The sequence below is a fragment of the Rhinoderma darwinii genome, chromosome 7 (genome assembly GCF_050947455.1).
Source record: "Rhinoderma darwinii isolate aRhiDar2 chromosome 7, aRhiDar2.hap1, whole genome shotgun sequence".
Classification (NCBI taxonomy): Eukaryota; Metazoa; Chordata; class Amphibia; order Anura; family Rhinodermatidae; genus Rhinoderma; species Rhinoderma darwinii.
This window is the reverse complement of record NC_134693.1, coordinates 15,590,440-15,612,153: the sequence shown is the minus strand read 5'-3', so window position 1 is coordinate 15,612,153 and position 21,714 is coordinate 15,590,440. Positions and strand designations below refer to the sequence as shown.

The 21,714-nt window shown below is 38.8% G+C and overlaps 1 protein-coding gene across 1 annotated transcript in view; it reads left to right on the top strand.

The window, feature by feature from the left end:
* Positions 1-1,369: 1,369 nt before the first annotated feature.
* Positions 1,370-21,714, top strand: part of NEGR1 (neuronal growth regulator 1) — a 404,305-nt gene continuing 383,960 nt past the window's right edge. Inside the window, exon 1 of the mRNA XM_075832083.1 lies at positions 1,370-1,815. Coding sequence (XP_075688198.1) covers positions 1,634-1,815 — 182 coding nt within the window. The 5' untranslated portion in view covers positions 1,370-1,633. The remainder of the gene's footprint in view (positions 1,816-21,714) is intronic.

The following is a 21,714-nucleotide window of genomic DNA, read 5'->3' as shown; positions in this document are numbered from 1 at the left end:
AGAGAGAGAGAATAAGAGAGAGAGAGAACAAGAGAGAGAGAGAACAAGAGAGAGAGGGAGAGGGGGGAGAGAGAGGGAACAAGAGAGAGAGAACAAGAGAGAGAGAGAGAGAACAGGAGAGAGAGAGGGGAGAGAGGGGGAGAGAGAGAGGGAACAAGAGAGAGAGAGGGAGAGAGAGAGAGAGAGAAGGGGGAGGTGAGAGAAACAGTGAAGAAGAACACGAGAGAGAGAGAACAAGAGAGAGAGGGAGAGAGAACAAGAGAGAGAGAAAAAGAGAGAGAGAGAGAGAGAGAGGGAGAGAGAGAGAGAGAGAGAGAGAGAACAGGAGAGAGAGGGAGAGAGAGGGAATAGATTACGAGGATATATAGAAAAAGAGCCAATGGGTGAGGAAGAGGGGTTGAGACGACATCGTCCTGTGTGTCCAGCAGACCATCGCCGCACAGTGACCCCCGATCTCATCGCCGCACAGTGACCCCCGATCCCATCGGCGTTTTTCATTATCGGACCATTACAATAGAACGCGACCGTTGTGTTATAAAGGGTCAAGTCCACATATAAATCCTCCTCTTGATGTGATGATTTTTCATAGTTTTGCGATACACACCGCCCCCCCTTAAACATAAATGTCTGATAGATGTGGGTACAAGTTCTGTGGGACCCGCAACTATCTCAGGAATAGGCAGAGTGACTTATGGGCACTCCCCAGACACCAGCACCCAGGGCACATACCCGCCAGACACCCCCACCTTAGCTACCCCCAAGTCTAGAGGAATCCCTTGCTCAGCTTATAGGTGAATGATTGCGCCGACCGATTAATAATTATTCATACGCCCGATTTAGTCTGTGGCACACAGGGTGAAGGAGATGAATAATTTAAAAAATATATATTTGAGTTTTGAGTTAACCCTTTCCTGAATATATCTCTCAGTTAACCCTTACTGTGCAGAAGTGGCTGAGCGTATCTCTCAGGAGTGGGGTCCTTATATATGAGAGGGGGGTACAGCTGGATCTCTCTGCTTCATCATCCACAGCTAGCGACCGGGAAAAAAAAAAAAGTATCCGACCGATTTAGTAATCAATATTTTTTTTCTTCTCACCGGTTGATCAATTTTTGACTATCCATTCTTAATTACGGATCTGATGTTGATAAATAACGCACGTTTTATCGCCACAGACGGATACGACGCATTTCACCGCCTATGGCAGGCAGTCTGAGTAAAATAAATTCCCTTTGTTAACCCTTTCCCTGGGTCTGACTAAAAAAAAAAGTTCTCTGTCCTGGGCACATCCTTCAGTTAACCCTTGCCTTGCTATGCCGCTTGGGCTGAGCCAGTGTGACAGGCGGGGGTGTCTGTGAGGGTGCTGCTGGGTGTTGCACTGTGTCTCACTGCTCCAGCATCATCAGCAGTAGCAGCAGCACCAGCACCAGCACTACTCCCCGGCTGTGGTTGCTAGGGAAACGGCCGCATGGCAACCGGCTGAGAGCCTGGGGGACGTGTGCTGCTGCTGCAGCTGCCTTGTCTTGCTCATTCTCCAGCAGCAGCGCTTCCCTGCACTCTTCTTCTTCTTCCTCCTCCTCCTCCTCCTGCGCTCTGCCAGGGATCCCAGGCTGACAGGGGCAGCCCCAGCAGTGATGGACATGATGATGTTGGTGCAGGGTGCTGCTGCTTGCTGCTCAAACCAGTGGCTGGCCGCTGTCATCCTCAGTGTGTGCTGTCTGCTGCCCTCCTGCTTGCCCGCTGGACAGAGCATGGAATACTCCTGGCCAGCAGTGGACAACCTGGTCGTCAAGCAAGGAGAGACAGCCATGCTTAGGTAGGAGCCCCTGTGCCCACGCCTGGCATGCCACTCTGTGCTGTCTTGTCTTATGTTCTTGTTACTTCTTTGGAATTTGCATCCTTATTTTGCACTGTTACTTTGCACTGTGTCGACCTTATGGAGAATGGGGGTTGTGTTCTTCTTCTGCTCAGGATCTGCTTCTTCATACAGTCAATGTGATACTACTTTTTTCTTTTATTCTGTGCTAATTCTTGATTGTGTTGCGCTACAGTGGATACCTCAGGTTTGTTTTTGGAGATGTCTTTGCAAGGAGGTAGGGGGAGCTGTATGGAAGAGATAGAGACTGGAAGTTGTGTAACTAACACTCATGGGGGGGGGGGGGGGCATTCTTCAGCTCTGCAAGGGGCAAGTCTGCTGCCCTTAGGAGCAATGGTGTTGTGTGCAACTGTTGCCAGCAAGGGTTAATCACATCTCACCCTATCCCCATGTTGTATGATCACAGTCATACCATAGAAAGCATTGGTGGAAGAACATAACATTGTGTTAGTTTGCATCCTTCACCATATAGTTATAAAGCTGCTTGTGCATTTTCAGACTATACTCAGCCATCAGCCATAGACTGTCCCTATTCTACCAGATGTCATCAGTCTGTTCTGTTTACTTCATCCACATACAGAATAGACCCCCCCCCCCCCCCCCGACTTCTCCATGCACAAGTCATAGTGCATGTCTAAGTAACTTGAAACTCCCATTGACTTACATTCTTTCCTTCATTGATCATTGAAATCTCTATAAATGCACCAAACCGTATCCCCTGGTGTGCAAACACAACACAACACAACACAACACAACACTACACAAGATGTTGCTGGTTGCTAATAGTGTTAAAGCCTTCTTATACTGAGCAGGTTAGTCCTTAATGAGACCGGATTCTGTAATACTATGATCATTAGATTACTGGATTTATCATTGCTGATAGGATTGTAATAGTGATTGGCTCAGGTACAGGGGAAGGCACTAGTGTGTATCCAGTCTATGCTGTATGTATACTGTATGTATTGTCTGTATTCAGTACCCTATCCTAGTGATATTACTCCTTTGCACAGTCCCACCAGCTGGTATCATACATATCATAGGCTGTGTCCATGTTTGCTTACCTAGTAATACCACCGCATTCATTCAGGTTATGTAGAAGATATCTTGTTATGATTCTCCTCTATGACTATTTTGTTACAATGTAAGTTGTATCTTTGTATTTGTAAATATGTATCTCTATGTATCAAGGCTGCCCATAGCAAGTGGTCCATGAACACAATGCATGCTAAATATTTGCTTTTTGAGTTTTACATGTCATGAATTGCACGGCAATCGCAGCCATTACCCTACTTTGTGAGTCATTAGTAGATGGAGATTATGAGCTAAACCTTGCTGATGTCTTGTCTTAATAAATGGTGTTCACATATGGTGCTGGGAATCTGTTGCAGTCCTCTACGGCTTCTGCATTGGCCATTGCATCCCTGCAAACTTTGCTTCATTAAGGTTTATAATTACCAATTGATACTTTGTAACACCACCCCCCCCCCCCCTCTTCCCCTGCATATTGCAATTTCACTTCTCATCCCCATTGACATCTGTGTATTTGTCATCCCTTCAGTCACTTTGATCTGCTCTTTTTCTTGCCACAAGCAATCTGAATGTAGTTAAAGTCCTGCTTGCCATTGGGGACATAGGAGTGGGGTTTGGTATAATTAAGCTGATTACATTGTACATTGGTCATGTAGCCTTCACTTATTCTTATGTGTTTTCAGGTGATTTTGAAGGTAAATATTGATCTTTTAAGGCAATTTTCATTGGATGAGATAGATCTTTGGGAAGGAGGAGATGAAATTTCTGGTGTGTTTAGTGTGTCACATAAAGGGTTAATGACTGAGATAAGAATTTTGGTGCTAAAAAACAGTCCAGTGAAAGAGGAAAGTGCGATGAGAAAAAAACAGAGGAATCAAAATACAGACGAGAGATAAGGGAGGTTGGAAAAGTGTGAGGGATTTATGTAACATCCAATCCATGCAGCCATATGTTAACTTAGTTCTATCTATCTATCTATCTATCTATCTATCTATCTATCTATCTATCTATCTATCTATCTATCTATCTATCTATCTATCTCATATCTATCTATCTATCTATCTATCTATCTATCTATCTATCTATCTATCTATCTATCTATCTATCTATCTATCTATCTATCTATCTATCTATCTATCTATCTATCTATCTATATCTATCTATCTAATATCTATCTATCTATCTATCTATCTATCTATCTATCTATCTATCTATCTATCTATCTATCTATCTATCTATCTATCTATCTATCTATCTATCTATCTAATATCTATCTATCTACCTATCTGAGTCCATTTATCCATCCATTATCTATCTATCTATCTATCGCTCTAATATATATCTATCTTATTTTGTTGTTTTCTTTCAATAGCTCTTTGGTATATTCCTCTACTATTCCCATCTCATTACAATGCAGCCTCCTTGCCCTGACAAGTCTCAGCTTCTCAATTTGATGCTGCAAGGCTGGATTCTTCTCCTATGACTTGCACAATGAACTTGTGTTGTGAATTCAAGTTGTGAGGCCTGAAAATGAATTCACATTAACATTTGATATTTGTGAATATTTATATTTGTCATATTTTATCTACAGAGATTTACTATTCAGAACCTGAGGCTATCAATCTAAATTTTCCTCTCCACCTTGTTGTGCTGGTTTTACCAAGATATTTGCAATCACAGTATCTTCAGACCAATGATATTTCACACTCCATGTGAGGTGTAAACATGACAGTGATGGGCGAGAGAGTACGTACCATTGGAGCAACCCTTGCTGCTGCTTATGTGGCACATAGAGAGGAAGGGCTCCTGCTCAGGTTGATCATCCCCTTCCATATATGCAGTTTAACCTGTACAGGGCTCCCCCGCCCCACAGACACAGACGTTATCAAGCAAGTGAGGGGGATTATGTGGACATCTAGCTTTCTCACCCACGTTGAACTTATTGGGGGAGATTTACTAAGCAAAATGCATCAGAAATTTGGTTCAAAATGCATGAAAAAAACTAGCGTACACACCATGAGACATATTTATTATGTGTTTTAAGCACTTTTTTCACCTTTCAGACAGTTTTACACCCTTCTGAAGGGCATTTTTTTAAAAATATACAGGTCAGTCATTGAGTTTGGTGTAACTTTATAATTAGTTTTTATTAAAATTTATTTTTACTTTTTGAGCTACAGCTGCTTTGTATCCTGTATACTGAGCAGCTGTATCTTTTGCTATGACCTGAATACGACAGGTTCAGTGTCAGCAGGTCCGGCGTATCTCTAATGTAGGATCCACCTGTAATCTATCACATCTAAGTTATAAATTTAGATGTGATAGATTACAGGTTGATCCTGTGTGTCAGAGACACGCTGGACCTGCTGACACTGAACCCGTCAGTCCCGTGGACCTGACGGGAGCAGGATTTAGCGCTACATACAGCTGCTTTGGATAGAGAATACAGAACAGCTGTATGTAAAAATGTTAAAATATTTTTTAATAAAAACTAATTATAAGGTTACACTAAACACACTGACTGACCAGTTTATTAAAAAAACAAAACAAAAAAAAAAAAAAAACATGGCCTTTAAATGCGTTCAGAAAAAGGGACATGGCTAAGAGGAGTTCTAAAATGCGCCAGATTTCTTTATTTTTGAGCCATTTTTTGTGGAAAATATTAATGTAAAGTATGACAACCAAGGAAGAGAAAGGTGTCTAACATGTCTAGCAAGATGCGCCAGATTTATCATACAGCGTGCGCTAGTGTTATAAATTTGGCGCAGTGTCTGCCTGTCTAGTCTAGTTTTATCCTTAAGGCAACATTCACACGAGTGTGACAGATTTACGCGTGTAGAAAACGCGTGTAAATCTGTCCGTGTGTTTTGCGTTATGCATCAGTGTGCTTTGCGAGTGCCATGTGTTTTTCACCAACTCGCAAAGCACTTCTTTTTTTTTTTTTTCAATAGAATTGAAGTGCAAATCACATACAGCACACGGATGTGCGTCCGTGTGTGGTCCGTGGTTTTTACGCACACATTGCCTTCAATGGGCGCGTAGTTGCATGAAAACTCCTGCATGTGTGAACAGCCCCATTGAAATCAATCGGTCCGTGTTCTGTTAGTGATTTCCACACACAGCGCACGGACGAGTTTTACGCTCATCTGAATGAGCCGTTAAGGTATTAATAAATCTTCTCCATTGTATTCGTATGCTCATAATAACGGGTTTTCCCATAATATATATCACCTATCCACAGGATAGGGGAAAATATCTGATCAGTGGGAGTTTGACCGCTGGGACCGCCACTGATCCCGAGAACGGGCTTACCTTGTCATTGCTGTTCTCCCCATATAAATGGACCGGTACTGCGCATGCTTGGCCACCGCTCCATTCATTTTCTATGGGGTTCCTGGACACTATCGCAGCCTCTTAGAAAGTGAATAGAGCGGTGGCCGAGCATGCGCAGTACCGGTCCATTTATATGGGGCGCACAGGAATGGCTAGGTAAACCCATTCTCGGGATCAGTGGGGGTCCCAGCAGTCAGACCCCCACTGATCAGGTATTTATCACCTATCGTTTCTAGGATTAAAGGCTTATATAGAACACCTCAGTCCCATTGGCCCTTCTCAGAGATTTTTGGTACTTTAATTGTGACACAACATTGTACAGACAATACATTAAAATCAATGGCCCTTTGCTTGGTATGTAGCGTCAGATCCTCCAATAATAGAAATCTCTGAGCCGTGTCAAAGGAATTTGAGCCCCATATAGTCCTTATATCCCTGAAATCAGCGGTGGTCTTCAGAAGAACCCTTCGAATGTCTTAAATTATTCCATTGTGCAGTTTTGTGCAAAAATCCCATTCGCTATCACGCAACGTATTTACTAAATTGCTGCAGATCGTCGTCTTCCTGAGACCTGATCATTGGACCCAGCGCACTCCCACGGCCTGGAACTGTAAAGTACAGCATTTTTGAGATTATTTTTGCTCCCCACATGTGGACTGAATTGTAATTTGAGTCCTAACACAAACTTCTAGTTGTAGTGAGATTTATTGCAGCTGCTTTAAGCCGGAGATATATGATTTCACAATGCGGTTTGCTGAGATTTTTATAATATATGGGGCTGAAGTGCTGTGGTGGAGCAGATTGATAAGGAGAGGAACGAGAAGTTTAGCTGCCTCCAAGAAATGGATGAATGCAAGTAATTCGTCCTAATCTTCCTTGTCTGCAAAACAAATGTGCATTATTGTAGGAATTTAGGCTGTAATCTGTTAAAATGCAAATATTGTGTTTCTTATTGCAACATTGTAATCTCGCTGCTCATAATAAGGCCTCGTGCACACGGCTGTATTAGGGCTCCATATAACCTTCGCGTTGTATGGAGCTGTAATACAGCACCCATAGAAGTCTATGAAACCCTACCGTACCTCCATGTGCCTCCGATTTCATACAGATTCACTATAGATTCCAGAGTAGAATATGGAGGCAAAGTATGGCGCCACACAAAGTGTCAATGGCTTCGTAGTATGGAGGTATAGGGATCCTGTGTACCCCCCTACAGGCTCTATGCACGGGACTATGCTACTTTCTGATGGTCAGAATAACTCCATGCTGCGCTATTTCAGAAGGAAACCTGGCCGACCCATTGTAAACCAATGATTATAACAAATCCATCATGACAATAGTGTGAACAGAGCCTAATTTGTTTTGTAGCAAAACATTGTGACACACAAAGGGTTCTCCCAAACCAGTCAGTAAGTCTTTACTTGAGTATTTATAGGGTCCAAACCTGGAAGGGGCCTGGAGGTCTAATACCCCATATAACTAATGCATCATCTAACACTTTTTTATTTAACTTTTTAATACAGGGGTCCCTCAACATACAATATTAATTGGTTCCGGGATGACAATTGTATGTTGAAACCATAACCCTATGGAAAACTGATGATTCCGAAGCCCCCAAAATGTCACCCAAAACGATAAAAAAGGTGGATTGAAGGCAAATAAGCACAAAAAAACCAAATAAAGCATGTTCTGTACTTCATTGTAGCCTATGTGTCTATATATACTTTAGCACACGCTTTTAGGGACTTGTATAAAGAGAAAGGGGGTATCGTCACTCCTTGGTTCGTTCTCATAGAAGGTTTTCTGTACTGTGCGTGGGTGTGCTTGTAGGTGTGATCATATGTATATGTATTTGTGTACTTCTGCTCTGGCCTCATGGCTAGGGGACCCCCAATACAAAATTTGCTATGATGTCCAGTGATAGTTTCTCATCTGTAGATATGTATTGGCAGATATGTGCTACAATCCACCAATGGAGGAGCAACTGGAGTTGCAAAGATTACCGCCATAAGTATTCTTCTTTACTTTGGGAGAAGGAGGCATAGGCACCCTAAAAATAACCACCACAGGGTCCTAAAAGTTACGTGTGTCCCATTATGCAAATTACCTCTACACCGTAATGTCACAGCATATGGTATGTGAACAATCATTGGTTGGCTGGCGGGTCCAGGTGTAGCATGTTCAGTTGGACTTAGGAACTTGAAGATACTTTTCTGCCACCAGACCTGTCACTGTCATCCTTTCTAGACCTTATCTGGTATGCTCTCCAGGTAAAACAAACATGTGCTTCCAAGATTTTGTAAAGACTCCCTCAAAAGACAAATCTACAGGAACCATTGGTGTCTCAATCTAATGTCTCATAACATGAGCAGGCCTAGCTGTAGATCTGAGGGAATCCACTGATCTATGGTGGAACTTACAGAAGTGAGAGAACCATGGAAGTCACGTTATCATATTATTATTTGTTGGCTGTCAATGATGTCAAGTTCTGGCAACCACCCTATAAATAATGCTTCTCCAGATTATTCTGTCTTCTTTTTGGGTCTTCAGTCTTCTCAGTGTCTTGTTGATGGCTTCTGGGATTGTCTCCCTCCATCGTGTTACTGGTCGTTGTCTTCATCTTCTCCCTTCAACTCTTCCAAGTGGAATGGTCTTCTCCAATGATTTGGTCTTCTTATTGTTGGCTGTCAATGATGTAAAGTCCTAGCAACTACCCTATGAATAATGCTTCTCCAGATTATCCTTTCTTCTCTTTGGGTCTTCAGATTTCTCAATGTATTGTTGATCGTTTCTGGGATTGTCTCCCTCCATCTTGTTACTGGTCGATGTGTTCTCTTCTCCCTTCAACTCTTCCAAATAGAATGATCTTCTCCTCCAATGATTTGGGTCTTCTTGTGGTATACAGAAACAAAAAAGTTTCCGTTTGGTCATTGGTGCCTCAAGTGCAAGGTTTGACTTGGTTGACCAAGGAATCACCTATGTGTCTAGCTGGTATCCTCAAAACAACAACCATCAATCTTCCAAGATGTTAATGCTTTCCTTGCCCCACTTCTTTATTCTTCAGCTTTCCCACCCATAACCTGGACATTTCTGAATGTTGCATATTACTATATATCTCCTTTTTCTTTCTATTTTACTATTTTATTCACCTTGTATTTTAGCCATTTTACCCCATTGTGGAGAAGTATCACATGAACGGCCCATATTTGTAGATATTAGTCGGTATCAGCAACATTAAGAAAAATACTACAGGGATACCTGTCATTTCACAGAAAATGTACTGCTTGACTCTTGAAGTTATGTCTCTAGAGGATTTAATAAGCTGTCATCTTGTTACAGGAGTTACAAGATAAAAATGCTGACCACTGGATGTTCATGCTCTACACATCTGCATTTGCAGCCATATGTCTGGAGGAAAAAATGTAATTGTAAATCACTGGTGGCCACATATTCATATGTGAAAACAGCAAAAAAAAATTTAAAAAAAGGCTATATAGGGTAAAGCATAATATTTTCCAGGCATGGAGTTGAAAGGTTTTCTGGTTGTTAGCAACATGTGTGTGATATTTCAACACATCGTGCACCGTCAATAACACAGCGTTCAAATTAATTTTACCCTGGGAGAGCTTTTACATATGCTCATTGTCAACTTCTTTTGGGTAAATGTCTTAATTATACCAACACTTACTATAATACTGCCCCCTATGTAGAAAAATATAACTACTCTAATACTGCCCCCTATGTAGAAAAATATAACTACTATAATACTGCCTCCTATATACAAGAATATAACTACTATAATACTGCCCCCTATATACAAGAATATAAGTACTATAATACTGCCCCTATATACAAGAATATAACTACTATAATACTGCCCCTATATACAAGAATACAACTACTATAATACTGCCCCTATATACAAGAATATAACTACTATAATACTGCCCCCTATGTACAAGAATATAACTACTATATTACTGCCCCTATATACAAGAATATAACTACTATAATACTACCCCCTATATACAAGAATATAACTACTATAATACTACCCCCTATATACAAGAATATAACTACTATAATACTGCCCCCTACATACAAGAATATAACTACTATAATACTGCTCCCTATATACAAGAATATAAGTACTATAATACTGCCCCCTATATACAAGAATATAACTACTATAATACTGTCCCCTATATACAAGAATATAACTACTATAATACTGCCCCTATATACAAGAATATAACTACTATAATACTGCTCCTATATACAGGAATATAACTACTATAATACTGCACAAGAATATAACTACTATAATACTGCCCCCTATATACAAGAATATAACTACTATAATACTGCCCCCTATATACAAGAATATAACTACTATAATACTGCCCCCTATATACAAGAATATAACTACTATAATACTGCTCCCTATATACAAGAATATAACTACCATAATACTGCTCCTATATACAAGAATATAACTACTATAATACTGCCCCTATATACAAGAATATAACTACTATAATACTGCCCCCTATATACAAGAATATAACTACTATAATACTGCCAACTATGTACAAGAATATAACTACTATATTACTGCCCCTATATACAAGAATATAACTACTATAATACTGCCTCCTATATACAAGAATTTAACTACTATAATACTACCCCCTATATACAAGAATATAAGTACTATAATACTGCCCCTATATACAAGAATTTAACTACTATAATACTGCCCCTATGTACAAGAATATAACTACTATAATACTGCCCCTATATACAAGAATATAACTACTATAATACTGCCCCTATATACAAGAATATAACTACTATAATACTGCTCCTATATACAGGAATATAACTACTATAATACTGCCCCTATATACAAGAATATAACTACTATAATACTGCCCCCTATATACAAGAATATAACTACTATAATACTGCCCCCTATATACAAGAATATAACTACTATAATACTACCCCCTATATACAAGAATATAACTACTATAATACTGCCCCCTACAAACAAGAATATAACTAATATAATACTGCTCCCTATATACAAGAATATAAGTACTATAATACTGCCCCCTATATACAAGAATATAACTACTATAATACTGTCCCCTATATACAAGAATATAACTACTATAATACTGCCCCTATATACAAGAATATAACTACTATAATACTGCTCCTATATACAGGAATATAACTACTATAATACTGCCCCTATATACAAGAATATAACTACTATAATACTGCCCCCTATATACAAGAATATAACTACTATAATACTGCCCCCTATATACAAGAATATAACTACTATAATACTGCCCCCTATATACAAGAATATAACTACTATAATACTGCTCCCTATATACAAGAATATAACTACCATAATACTGCTCCTATATACAAGAATATAACTACTATAATACTGCCCCTATATACAAGAATATAACTACTATAATACTGCCCCCTATATACAAGAATATAACTACTATAATACTGCCCCCTATGTACAAGAATATAACTACTATATTACTGCCCCTATATACAAGAATATAACTACTATAATACTGCCTCCTATATACAAGAATTTAACTACTATAATACTACCCCCTATATACAAGAATATAAGTACTATAATACTGCTCCTATATACAAGAATTTAACTACTATAATACTGCCCCTATGTACAAGAATATAACTACTATAATACTGCCCCTATATACAAGAATATAACTACTATAATACTGCCCCTATATACAAGAATATAACTACTATAATACTGCTCCTATATACAGGAATATAACTACTATAATACTCCCCTATATACAAGAATATAACTACTAGAATACTGCCCTCTATGTACAAGAATATAACTACTATAATACTGCCCCCTATGTACAAGAATATAACTACTATAATACTGCTCCTATATACAAGAATATAAGTACTATAATACTGCTCCTATATACAAGAATATAACTACTATAATACTGCTCCCTATATACAAGAATATAACTACTATAATACTGCCCCCTATATACAAGAATATAACTACTATAATACTGCCCCCTATATACAAGAATATAACTACTATAATACTGCCCCCTATATACAAGAATATAACTACTATAATACTGCTCCCTATATACAAGAATATAACTACCATAATACTGCTCCTATATACAAGAATATAACTACTATAATACTGCCCCTATATACAAGAATATAACTACTATAATACTGCCCCCTATATACAAGAATATAACTACTATAATACTGCCCCTATATACAAGAATATAACTACTATAATACTGCCCCTATATACAAGAATATAACTACTATAATACTGCTCCTATATACAGGAATATAACTACTATATTACTGTCCCTATATACAAGAATATAACTACTATAATACTGCCCCTATATACAAGAATATAACTACTATAATACTGCCCCTATATACAAGAATACAACTACTATAATACTGCCCCTATATACAAGAATATAACTACTATAATACTGCCCCCTATGTACAAGAATATAACTACTATATCACTGCCCCTATATACAAGAATATAACTACTATAATACTACCCCCTATATACAAGAATATAACTACTATAATACTACCCCCTATATACAAGAATATAACTACTATAATACTGCCCCCTACATACAAGAATATAACTACTATAATACTGCTCCCTATATACAAGAATATAAGTACTATAATACTGCCCCCTATATACAAGAATATAACTACTATAATACTGTCCCCTATATACAAGAATATAACTACTATAATACTGCCCCTATATACAAGAATATAACTACTATAATACTGCTCCTATATACAGGAATATAACTACTATAATACTGCACAAGAATATAACTACTATAAGGGCATGACAACACATGGCGGAATTCCTCCGCAACTGTCCGCATCAATGCCGCACCTAATCCGGGTTGCGGATTACGGCTGCGGATCTGCACAAAATGTGCAGAAAATTGATGCGGACTAGCTGCTGCGGACTGCGGGAAAAGTGCTTCCCTTCTCCCTATCAGTGCAGGATAGAGAGAAGGGACAGCACTTTCCCTAGTGAAAGTAAAAGAAATTCATACTTACCGCCCGTTGTCTTGATGACGCGTCCCTCCTTCGGCATCCAGCCCGACCTCCCTGGATGACGCGCCAGTCCATGTGACCGCTGCAGCCTGTGCTTGGCCTGTGATTGGCTGCAGCCGTCACTTACACTGAAACGTCATCCTGGGAGGCCGGACTGGAGACAGAAGCAGGGAGTTCTCGGTAAGTATGAACTTCTATTTTTTTTACAGGATGCTGTATATTGGGATTGGTAGTCACTGTCCAGGGTGCAGAAACAGTTACTGCCGATCGCTTAACTCTTTCAGCACCCTGGACAGTGACTATTTACTGACGTCTCCTAGCAACGCTCCCGTCATTACGGGAGCCCCATTGACTTCCTCAGTCTGGCTGTAGACCTAGAAATACATAGGTCCAGCCAGAATGAAGAAATGTCAAGTTAAAAAAGCAAGACGTATCCGCAGCACACATGACATGTGCATGACAGCTGCGGACTTCATTGCGGAATTTAGAATCTCCATTGAAGTCAATGGAGAAATTCCGCCATGAGTCCGCCACTGCTCCGCAACAGACAGAGCATGCTGCGGACACCAAATTCCGCTCCGCAGCCTATGCTCCGCCGCGGAATTGTACGCATCGTGTAAACGAACACTGCTAAATTAAAGTGAAAGTCAATGGAGAAACGGCTCCGCTGCGGATTAACGCTGCGGAGTGTCCGCAGCGGAATTTAAGTGAAATTCCGCCATGTGTGAACCCGCCCTAATACTGCCCCCTATATACAAGAATATAACTACTATAATACTGCCCCCTATATACAAGAATATAACTACTATAATACTGCCCCCTATATACAAGAATATAACTACTATAATACTGCTCCCTATATACAAGAATATAACTACCATAATACTGCTCCTATATACAAGAATATAACTACTATAATACTGCCCCTATATACAAGAATATAACTACTATAATACTGCCCCCTATATACAAGAATATAACTACTATAATACTGCCAACTATGTACAAGAATATAACTACTATATTACTGCCCCTATATACAAGAATATAACTACTATAATACTGCCTCCTATATACAAGAATTTAACTACTATAATACTACCCCCTATATACAAGAATATAAGTACTATAATACTGCCCCTATATACAAGAATTTAACTACTATAATACTGCCCCTATGTACAAGAATATAACTACTATAATACTGCCCCTATATACAAGAATATAACTACTATAATACTGCCCCTATATACAAGAATATAACTACTATAATACTGCTCCTATATACAGGAATATAACTACTATAATACTGCCCCTATATACAAGAATATAACTACTATAATACTGCCCCCTATATACAAGAATATAACTACTATAATACTGCCCCCTATATACAAGAATATAACTACTATAATACTACCCCCTATATACAAGAATATAACTACTATAATACTGCCCCCTACATACAAGAATATAACTAATATAATACTGCTCCCTATATACAAGAATATAAGTACTATAATACTGCCCCCTATATACAAGAATATAACTACTATAATACTGTCCCCTATATACAAGAATATAACTACTATAATACTGCCCCTATATACAAGAATATAACTACTATAATACTGCTCCTATATACAGGAATATAACTACTATAATACTGCCCCTATATACAAGAATATAACTACTATAATACTGCCCCCTATATACAAGAATATAACTACTATAATACTGCCCCCTATATACAAGAATATAACTACTATAATACTGCCCCCTATATACAAGAATATAACTACTATAATACTGCTCCCTATATACAAGAATATAACTACCATAATACTGCTCCTATATACAAGAATATAACTACTATAATACTGCCCCCTATATACAAGAATATAACTACTATAATACTGCCCCCTATGTACAAGAATATAACTACTATATTACTGCCCCTATATACAAGAATATAACTACTATAATACTGCCTCCTATATACAAGAATTTAACTACTATAATACTACCCCTATATACAAGAATATAAGTACTATAATACTGCTCCTATATACAAGAATTTAACTACTATAATACTGCCCCTATGTACAAGAATATAACTACTATAAGGGCATGACCACACATGGCGGAATTCCTCCGCAACTGTCCGCATCAATGCCGCACCTAATCCGGGTTGCGGATTACGGCTGCGGATCTGCACAAAATGTGCAGAAAATTGATGCGGACTGGCCGCTGCGGACTGCAGGAAAAGTGCTTCCCTTCTCCCTATCAGTGCAGGATAGAGAGAAGGGACAGCACTTTCCCTAGTGAAAGTAAAAGAAATTCATACTTACCGCCCGTTGTCTTGGTGACGCGTCCCTCTTTCGGCATCCAGCCCGACCTCCCTGGATGACGCTCCAGTCCATGTGACCGCTGCAGCCTGTGCTTGGCCTGTGATTGGCTGCAGCCGTCACTTAGAATGAAACGTCATCCTGGGAGGCCGGACTGGAGACAGACGCAGGGAGTTCTCGGTAAGTATGAACTTATATGTTTTTTTACAGATACATGTATATTGGGATCGGTAGTCACTGTCCCGGGTGCAGAAACAGTTACTGCCGATCGCTTAACTCTTTCAGCACCCTGGACAGTGACTATTTACAGACGTCTCCTAGCAACGCTCCCGTCATTACGGGAGCCCCATTGACTTCCTCAGTCTGGCTGTAGACCTAGAAATACATAGGTCCAGCCAGAATGAAGAAATGTCATGGTAGTAAAAACAATACGCTCCGCAGCACACATAAGATCTGCGGACTTCATTGCGGAATTTTGACTCTCCATTGAAGTCAATGGAGAAATTCCGCCATGAGTCCGCAACCAGTCCGCCACTGCTCCGCAACAGACAGAGCATGCTGCGGACACCAAATTCCGCTCCGCAGCCTATGCTCCGCAGCGGAATTGTACGCATCGTGTAAACGAACACTGCTAAATTAAAGTGAAAGTCAATGGAGAAACGGCTCCGCTGCGGATTAACGCTGCGGAGTGTCCGCAGCGGAATTTAAGTGAAATTCCGCCATGTGTGAACCCGCCCTAATACTGCCCCTATATACAAGAATATAACTACTATAATACTGCCCCTATATACAAGAATATAACTACTATAATACTGCTCCTATACACAGGAATATAACTACTATAATACTGCCCCTATATACAAGAATATAACTACTAGAATACTGCCCTCTATGTACAAGAATATAACTACTATAATACTGCCCCCTATGTACAAGAATATAACTACTATAATACTGCTCCCATATACAAGAATATAAGTACTATAATACTGCTCCTATATACAAGAATATAACTACTATAATACTGCCCCCTATATACAAGAATATAACTACTATAATACTGCCCCCTATATACAAGAATATAACTACTATAATACTGCCCCCTATATACAAGAATAGAACTACTATAATACTGCCCCCTATATACAAGAATATAACTACTATAATACTGCTCCCTATATACAAGAATATAACTACCATAATACTGCTCCTATATACAAGAATATAACTACTATAATACTGCCCCTATATACAAGAATATAACTACTATAATACTGCCCCCTATATACAAGAATATAACTACTATAATACTGCCCCTATATACAAGAATATAACTACTATAATACTGCCCCTATATACAAGAATATAACTACTATAATACTGCCTCCTATATACAAGAATATAACTACTATAATACTGCTCCTATATACAGGAATATAACTACTATATTACTGTCCCTATATACAAGAATATAACTACTATAATACTGCCTCCTATATACAAGAATATAACTACTATAATACTGCCCCTATATATACAAGAATATAACTACTATAATACTGCCCCCTATATACAAGAATATAACTACTATAATACTGCCCCCTATATACAAGAATATAACTACTATAATACTGCCCCTATATACAAGAATATAACTACTATAATACTGCCCCTATATACAAGAATATAACTACTATAATACTGCCTCCTATATACAAGAATATAAGTACTATAATACTGCCCCAATATACAAGAATATAACTACTATAATACTGCCTCCTATATACAAGAATATAACTACTATAATACTGCTCCTATATATAAGAATATAACTACTATAATACTGCCTCCTATATACAAGAATATAACTACTATAATACTGCTCCTATATACAAGAATATAACTACTATAATACTGCCCCTATATACAAGAATATAATTACTATAATACTGCCCCCTATATACAAGAATATAACTACTATAATACTGCCCCCTATATACAAGAATATAATTACTATAATACTGCCCCCTATGTACAAGAATATAACTACAATAATACTGCCCCCTATGTGCAAGAATATGCTCAATATATGATGCAATGATGATGTCATGTTTGGTAATATACAATATCCACAGAATAAAAACAATATAATCAATAGATAACAAGGACGCAGTCTCCAGGCAGTAGAGCCACCTAACCGTCATTACATATCATTGTGTAAGCACTTAAGCCATTTCAGAACTGGAGTATCAGGGGAATATTTACAGGAAGCATTGAATGTTTTAAAAGGTCATGAGCACGGGCATTAGCTTATACTGGAGGAATGTGGAGCCTTCGGAGAATTGGTGTAATTTTACATATAACACTGAATTTAACTTTTGTTTTTCTTGCTCAGGGATTTTGGACAAGTTGCATGAAGCTGAATAAAACATGACTTGAATTCTAAACTGCTTTGATTTCAGAACCGAGCAGGGACTGCAATTCCCTCTAGGGAAAGCTGATGGGGGTCGGTTCTTTGGAGTTCAGGGTTGGAGTATGAGATGCAAAAAAGAAAAAAGATCCTCAATTTTTTCCAGAAACAGCACTACTCTTGACTTATAGGCATTATATACTATTGCAGTTCAGTCCTATTTAAGTAAATTGGGCTGAACTGCAATACCAGACACAGCCAATGGATAAGAGTGGCGCTATTTTTGGAAAAATGCAGACCTTTATGTCTTATTTGTCTTACCTTACAAAGCCAGGATTGGGTAAATTACAAGGGGCTGCCTTACACAGATGACCATTTTAGCTATCGTCCTGAACTTTGACTGCAGGCTAATACTTTGTCTAGTCATCCATATGCTATTCTTCCTATATACTGGTCAAAACGAATCCTTTTTGCCATGGAAAACATCATAAGTCACTGAATCCAATATTCCACAAATCTTCCAGAACCAAGCCAGAATTAATTTCCCATCCTGCAAATATAGAAACATTCTTGTACCGTGGGCAGCACATATTACATTCAGTATAGGAATCCGGTATATGATCAATATTGTAGGTTTTATCACATGAGCAGCGTAAGCCATCACAAAAAAACTCATTAGATGGGTGGCACATTATTATTTTCCAATCAGCACTCCAGATGGTGGTGGGGTGTTGTTTAGCTGGTGCAATGGTGCCAACTAGTTGACGGTGCTCTGCCATCTGTAGGATTCCCTACTAAACCCTTGTTCATGATAAGTACCTACAGTGTTAGGAAACTTGTCCTTGACAATAGAGCTCAGTCTCTTACCCTTGGAAAAGATTCCGCTCTTACCACAGGACTGTCTGCCTTCCAGCTCTACTACCTCCTCATTGGCACCCGCTATACCACAAAGCACCCTTGACTCCTGCCACAACAGCCCACTGCCCCCTAGCTATGCTGCGTATATCACGTGAAGTATATATGTAATACCCCAAGTGCTTTCCAAAGATTCTAGTCTCATCAAACACCATTGGTAACTTTAGATCCTGCGGTCATGTGGCCTTAGATATTGGGGCTATTTTTGCTGCTGCACCCGAATTCGGACCTAAGTTGCACCTTCTTTTTGGTGCGAATCGTTTTAGACAAATTCAATTCAATAACATGCGCCAAAAAGAACAGATGTTTGTGAATTGCACCACAAGGGGCATGGCCTAGCAGAAGAGGGGAGGGGCTAAATATGCCTAAGAAATAACCTACGGAGACCTGATCAGTTATAGTGATGTACCGCTTTAAGGGGATTCTCCTTTGTTAAATATTGCGGGCCTCTAAGGATCCCTGCCGATTCAGTTTAATGGGGCTATACATGGAGCTACATGTGCAGTAAAGCTGCTGTACCCAGATAAACAATGAAGGGGCTAATGATCGGGTATGGCTATCCTAAGGAGAGGCCATCGATCACTCCTGAAAAAAAAACCCTCTAAATATAACATATAATGCGTAAACAGCACATTAGACATACCTCTTAACAGTCCCATTCTTTTATGGGACTGTGCCACAAACTTAAAGGGGTTTTTCTATCAGAGACATTAATGTCATAAATGTCAGAAAGATGCAGGTCCCACCTTTGAGACCCGCACCTATGTCTGGAACGGGGCCCCCTAAACCCCGTTCTATCTTTTTGTGCCCACGCTGCTACCAGCCACTTCCTGATTACATGGTCAGGATTACGGAAACAGCGTAACTCGCTGAGCTACGCTATTTCCGTAACTCCCATAGAACTGAATAGTAGTTACGAAAACAGCAAAGCTCGCATGCTACGCAGCTTCCGTAACTGCCATTCACTACTATGGGAGCTACGGAAACAGCTTAGCTCAGCGAGCACTCGGCTGTTTCCGTAATCCCAACCATGTAATCAGTAAGTGGCCGGGAGTCAGCATGAGCACAAAAAGCTAGAACGGGGTTTAGGGGACCCCGTTCTAGAGATAAGTGCGGGTCCCACCTCTGGGACCCACACCTATCTGACTTTTATGACATATCCTGTGCATATTAGTAAACCTACAAAAGGACCTCAAAATAAGGTACAACAGGACAGAGGAGAAACCCCAAGCCAACTAGGAAAACAACCTATAAGCGCACGAGCGCCAGGGACATAACATCCCAGTAGAATCTGAAAGTGAATACCATGGATAATAAGAAAATATATACTTTTATTAATTTATCACAGTACATGGTATAACAATATCAAGTGTATTAAAAAAAAACTGTATATGGCGGATCATATATCAAAAAGAGTAACAAAGCGGTAAGTATGACAAAATACCATGGGAAGCACAGAAAACATAACCAAAAAATCCCCACAACTCAATGCGACCATACCAAAAGCACAGATGATAAGAATGACAGAGACAGAAAGACTCTATATCGATGTGAATGAAATACCCACATGGAGAGAGTACATGTCATAAATCTGCAAGGAATAACTAGCGTGCTATACATATCGACAAATTAGGTGAACATAGTATTGAGAACATAACTCATGTAAATACCTGTCGACATGATGGAAGCAAGATATGAGGGGAAATGGCACAGGAACGCCTCGACGCGCGTTTCGCCCACGACCGGCTTCGTCAGGAGGCTACCGTATATACAGAACCGGGGGTTTATATACCGCCATATGTAAACCGATCATTAATTAATTCATTGGTGGCATCTGTGGGGTGCACGCATGGACGGCGCTCGCAGGCCATGATGCGAGCACTGCATCATCAGAAAGCGCCATGCTGTCTGCGGTGTGACGATGCGTCTCACGGCATGAGACGCACGTCGCCATAGTAACGCAGACAAACAGAGTGAGGCACCCTGAGATACAGCGCCCGCAGCGCATGCGCCCGAGAGCGTCTGGTACACATATACCAGCATAGACCATCAGGGAATACAGGAAAGAAAATATTTTATAGCGTTCATACAAACATTGGGAAAAAAAAAAAGAAATAATAAATAAATAAAGTAAATAACTATGTGATGAGCAACCCAAGAGGAGAATTTTAACAAAATATTATAGGTGACCTAAATCGGTACAAGTATATAATAAACCTCTATATAGTATATGTATCACTAAATGGTATTTTGATACAGAGTTCATCACAGACATAAACCAATTACATAAATACATAGATACATGAAATATGAAAATAAGACAAATAATTTTAATAAATAAAATAAATATAAATAAATAAATAAATTGAAAAATGAAAAATAATAATAAATGAAAGATAATAAATAAAAAATAAATAATAAATAATAAATAAAAAATACAAATAAAAAGTAGAAATAAAAAATATAAGAAATAAAAAATAAATAATAAATAATAATAATTAATAAATAATAAAAAATAAAATATAAAATATAAAATTTATAAAAATAAAAAAATAAAAAATAATAAATAAATTAACTGAAAACAAGTATGTCCCTACAAATAAATAGAAAAACAAAAAATAAAGTGAAGCATAGAAA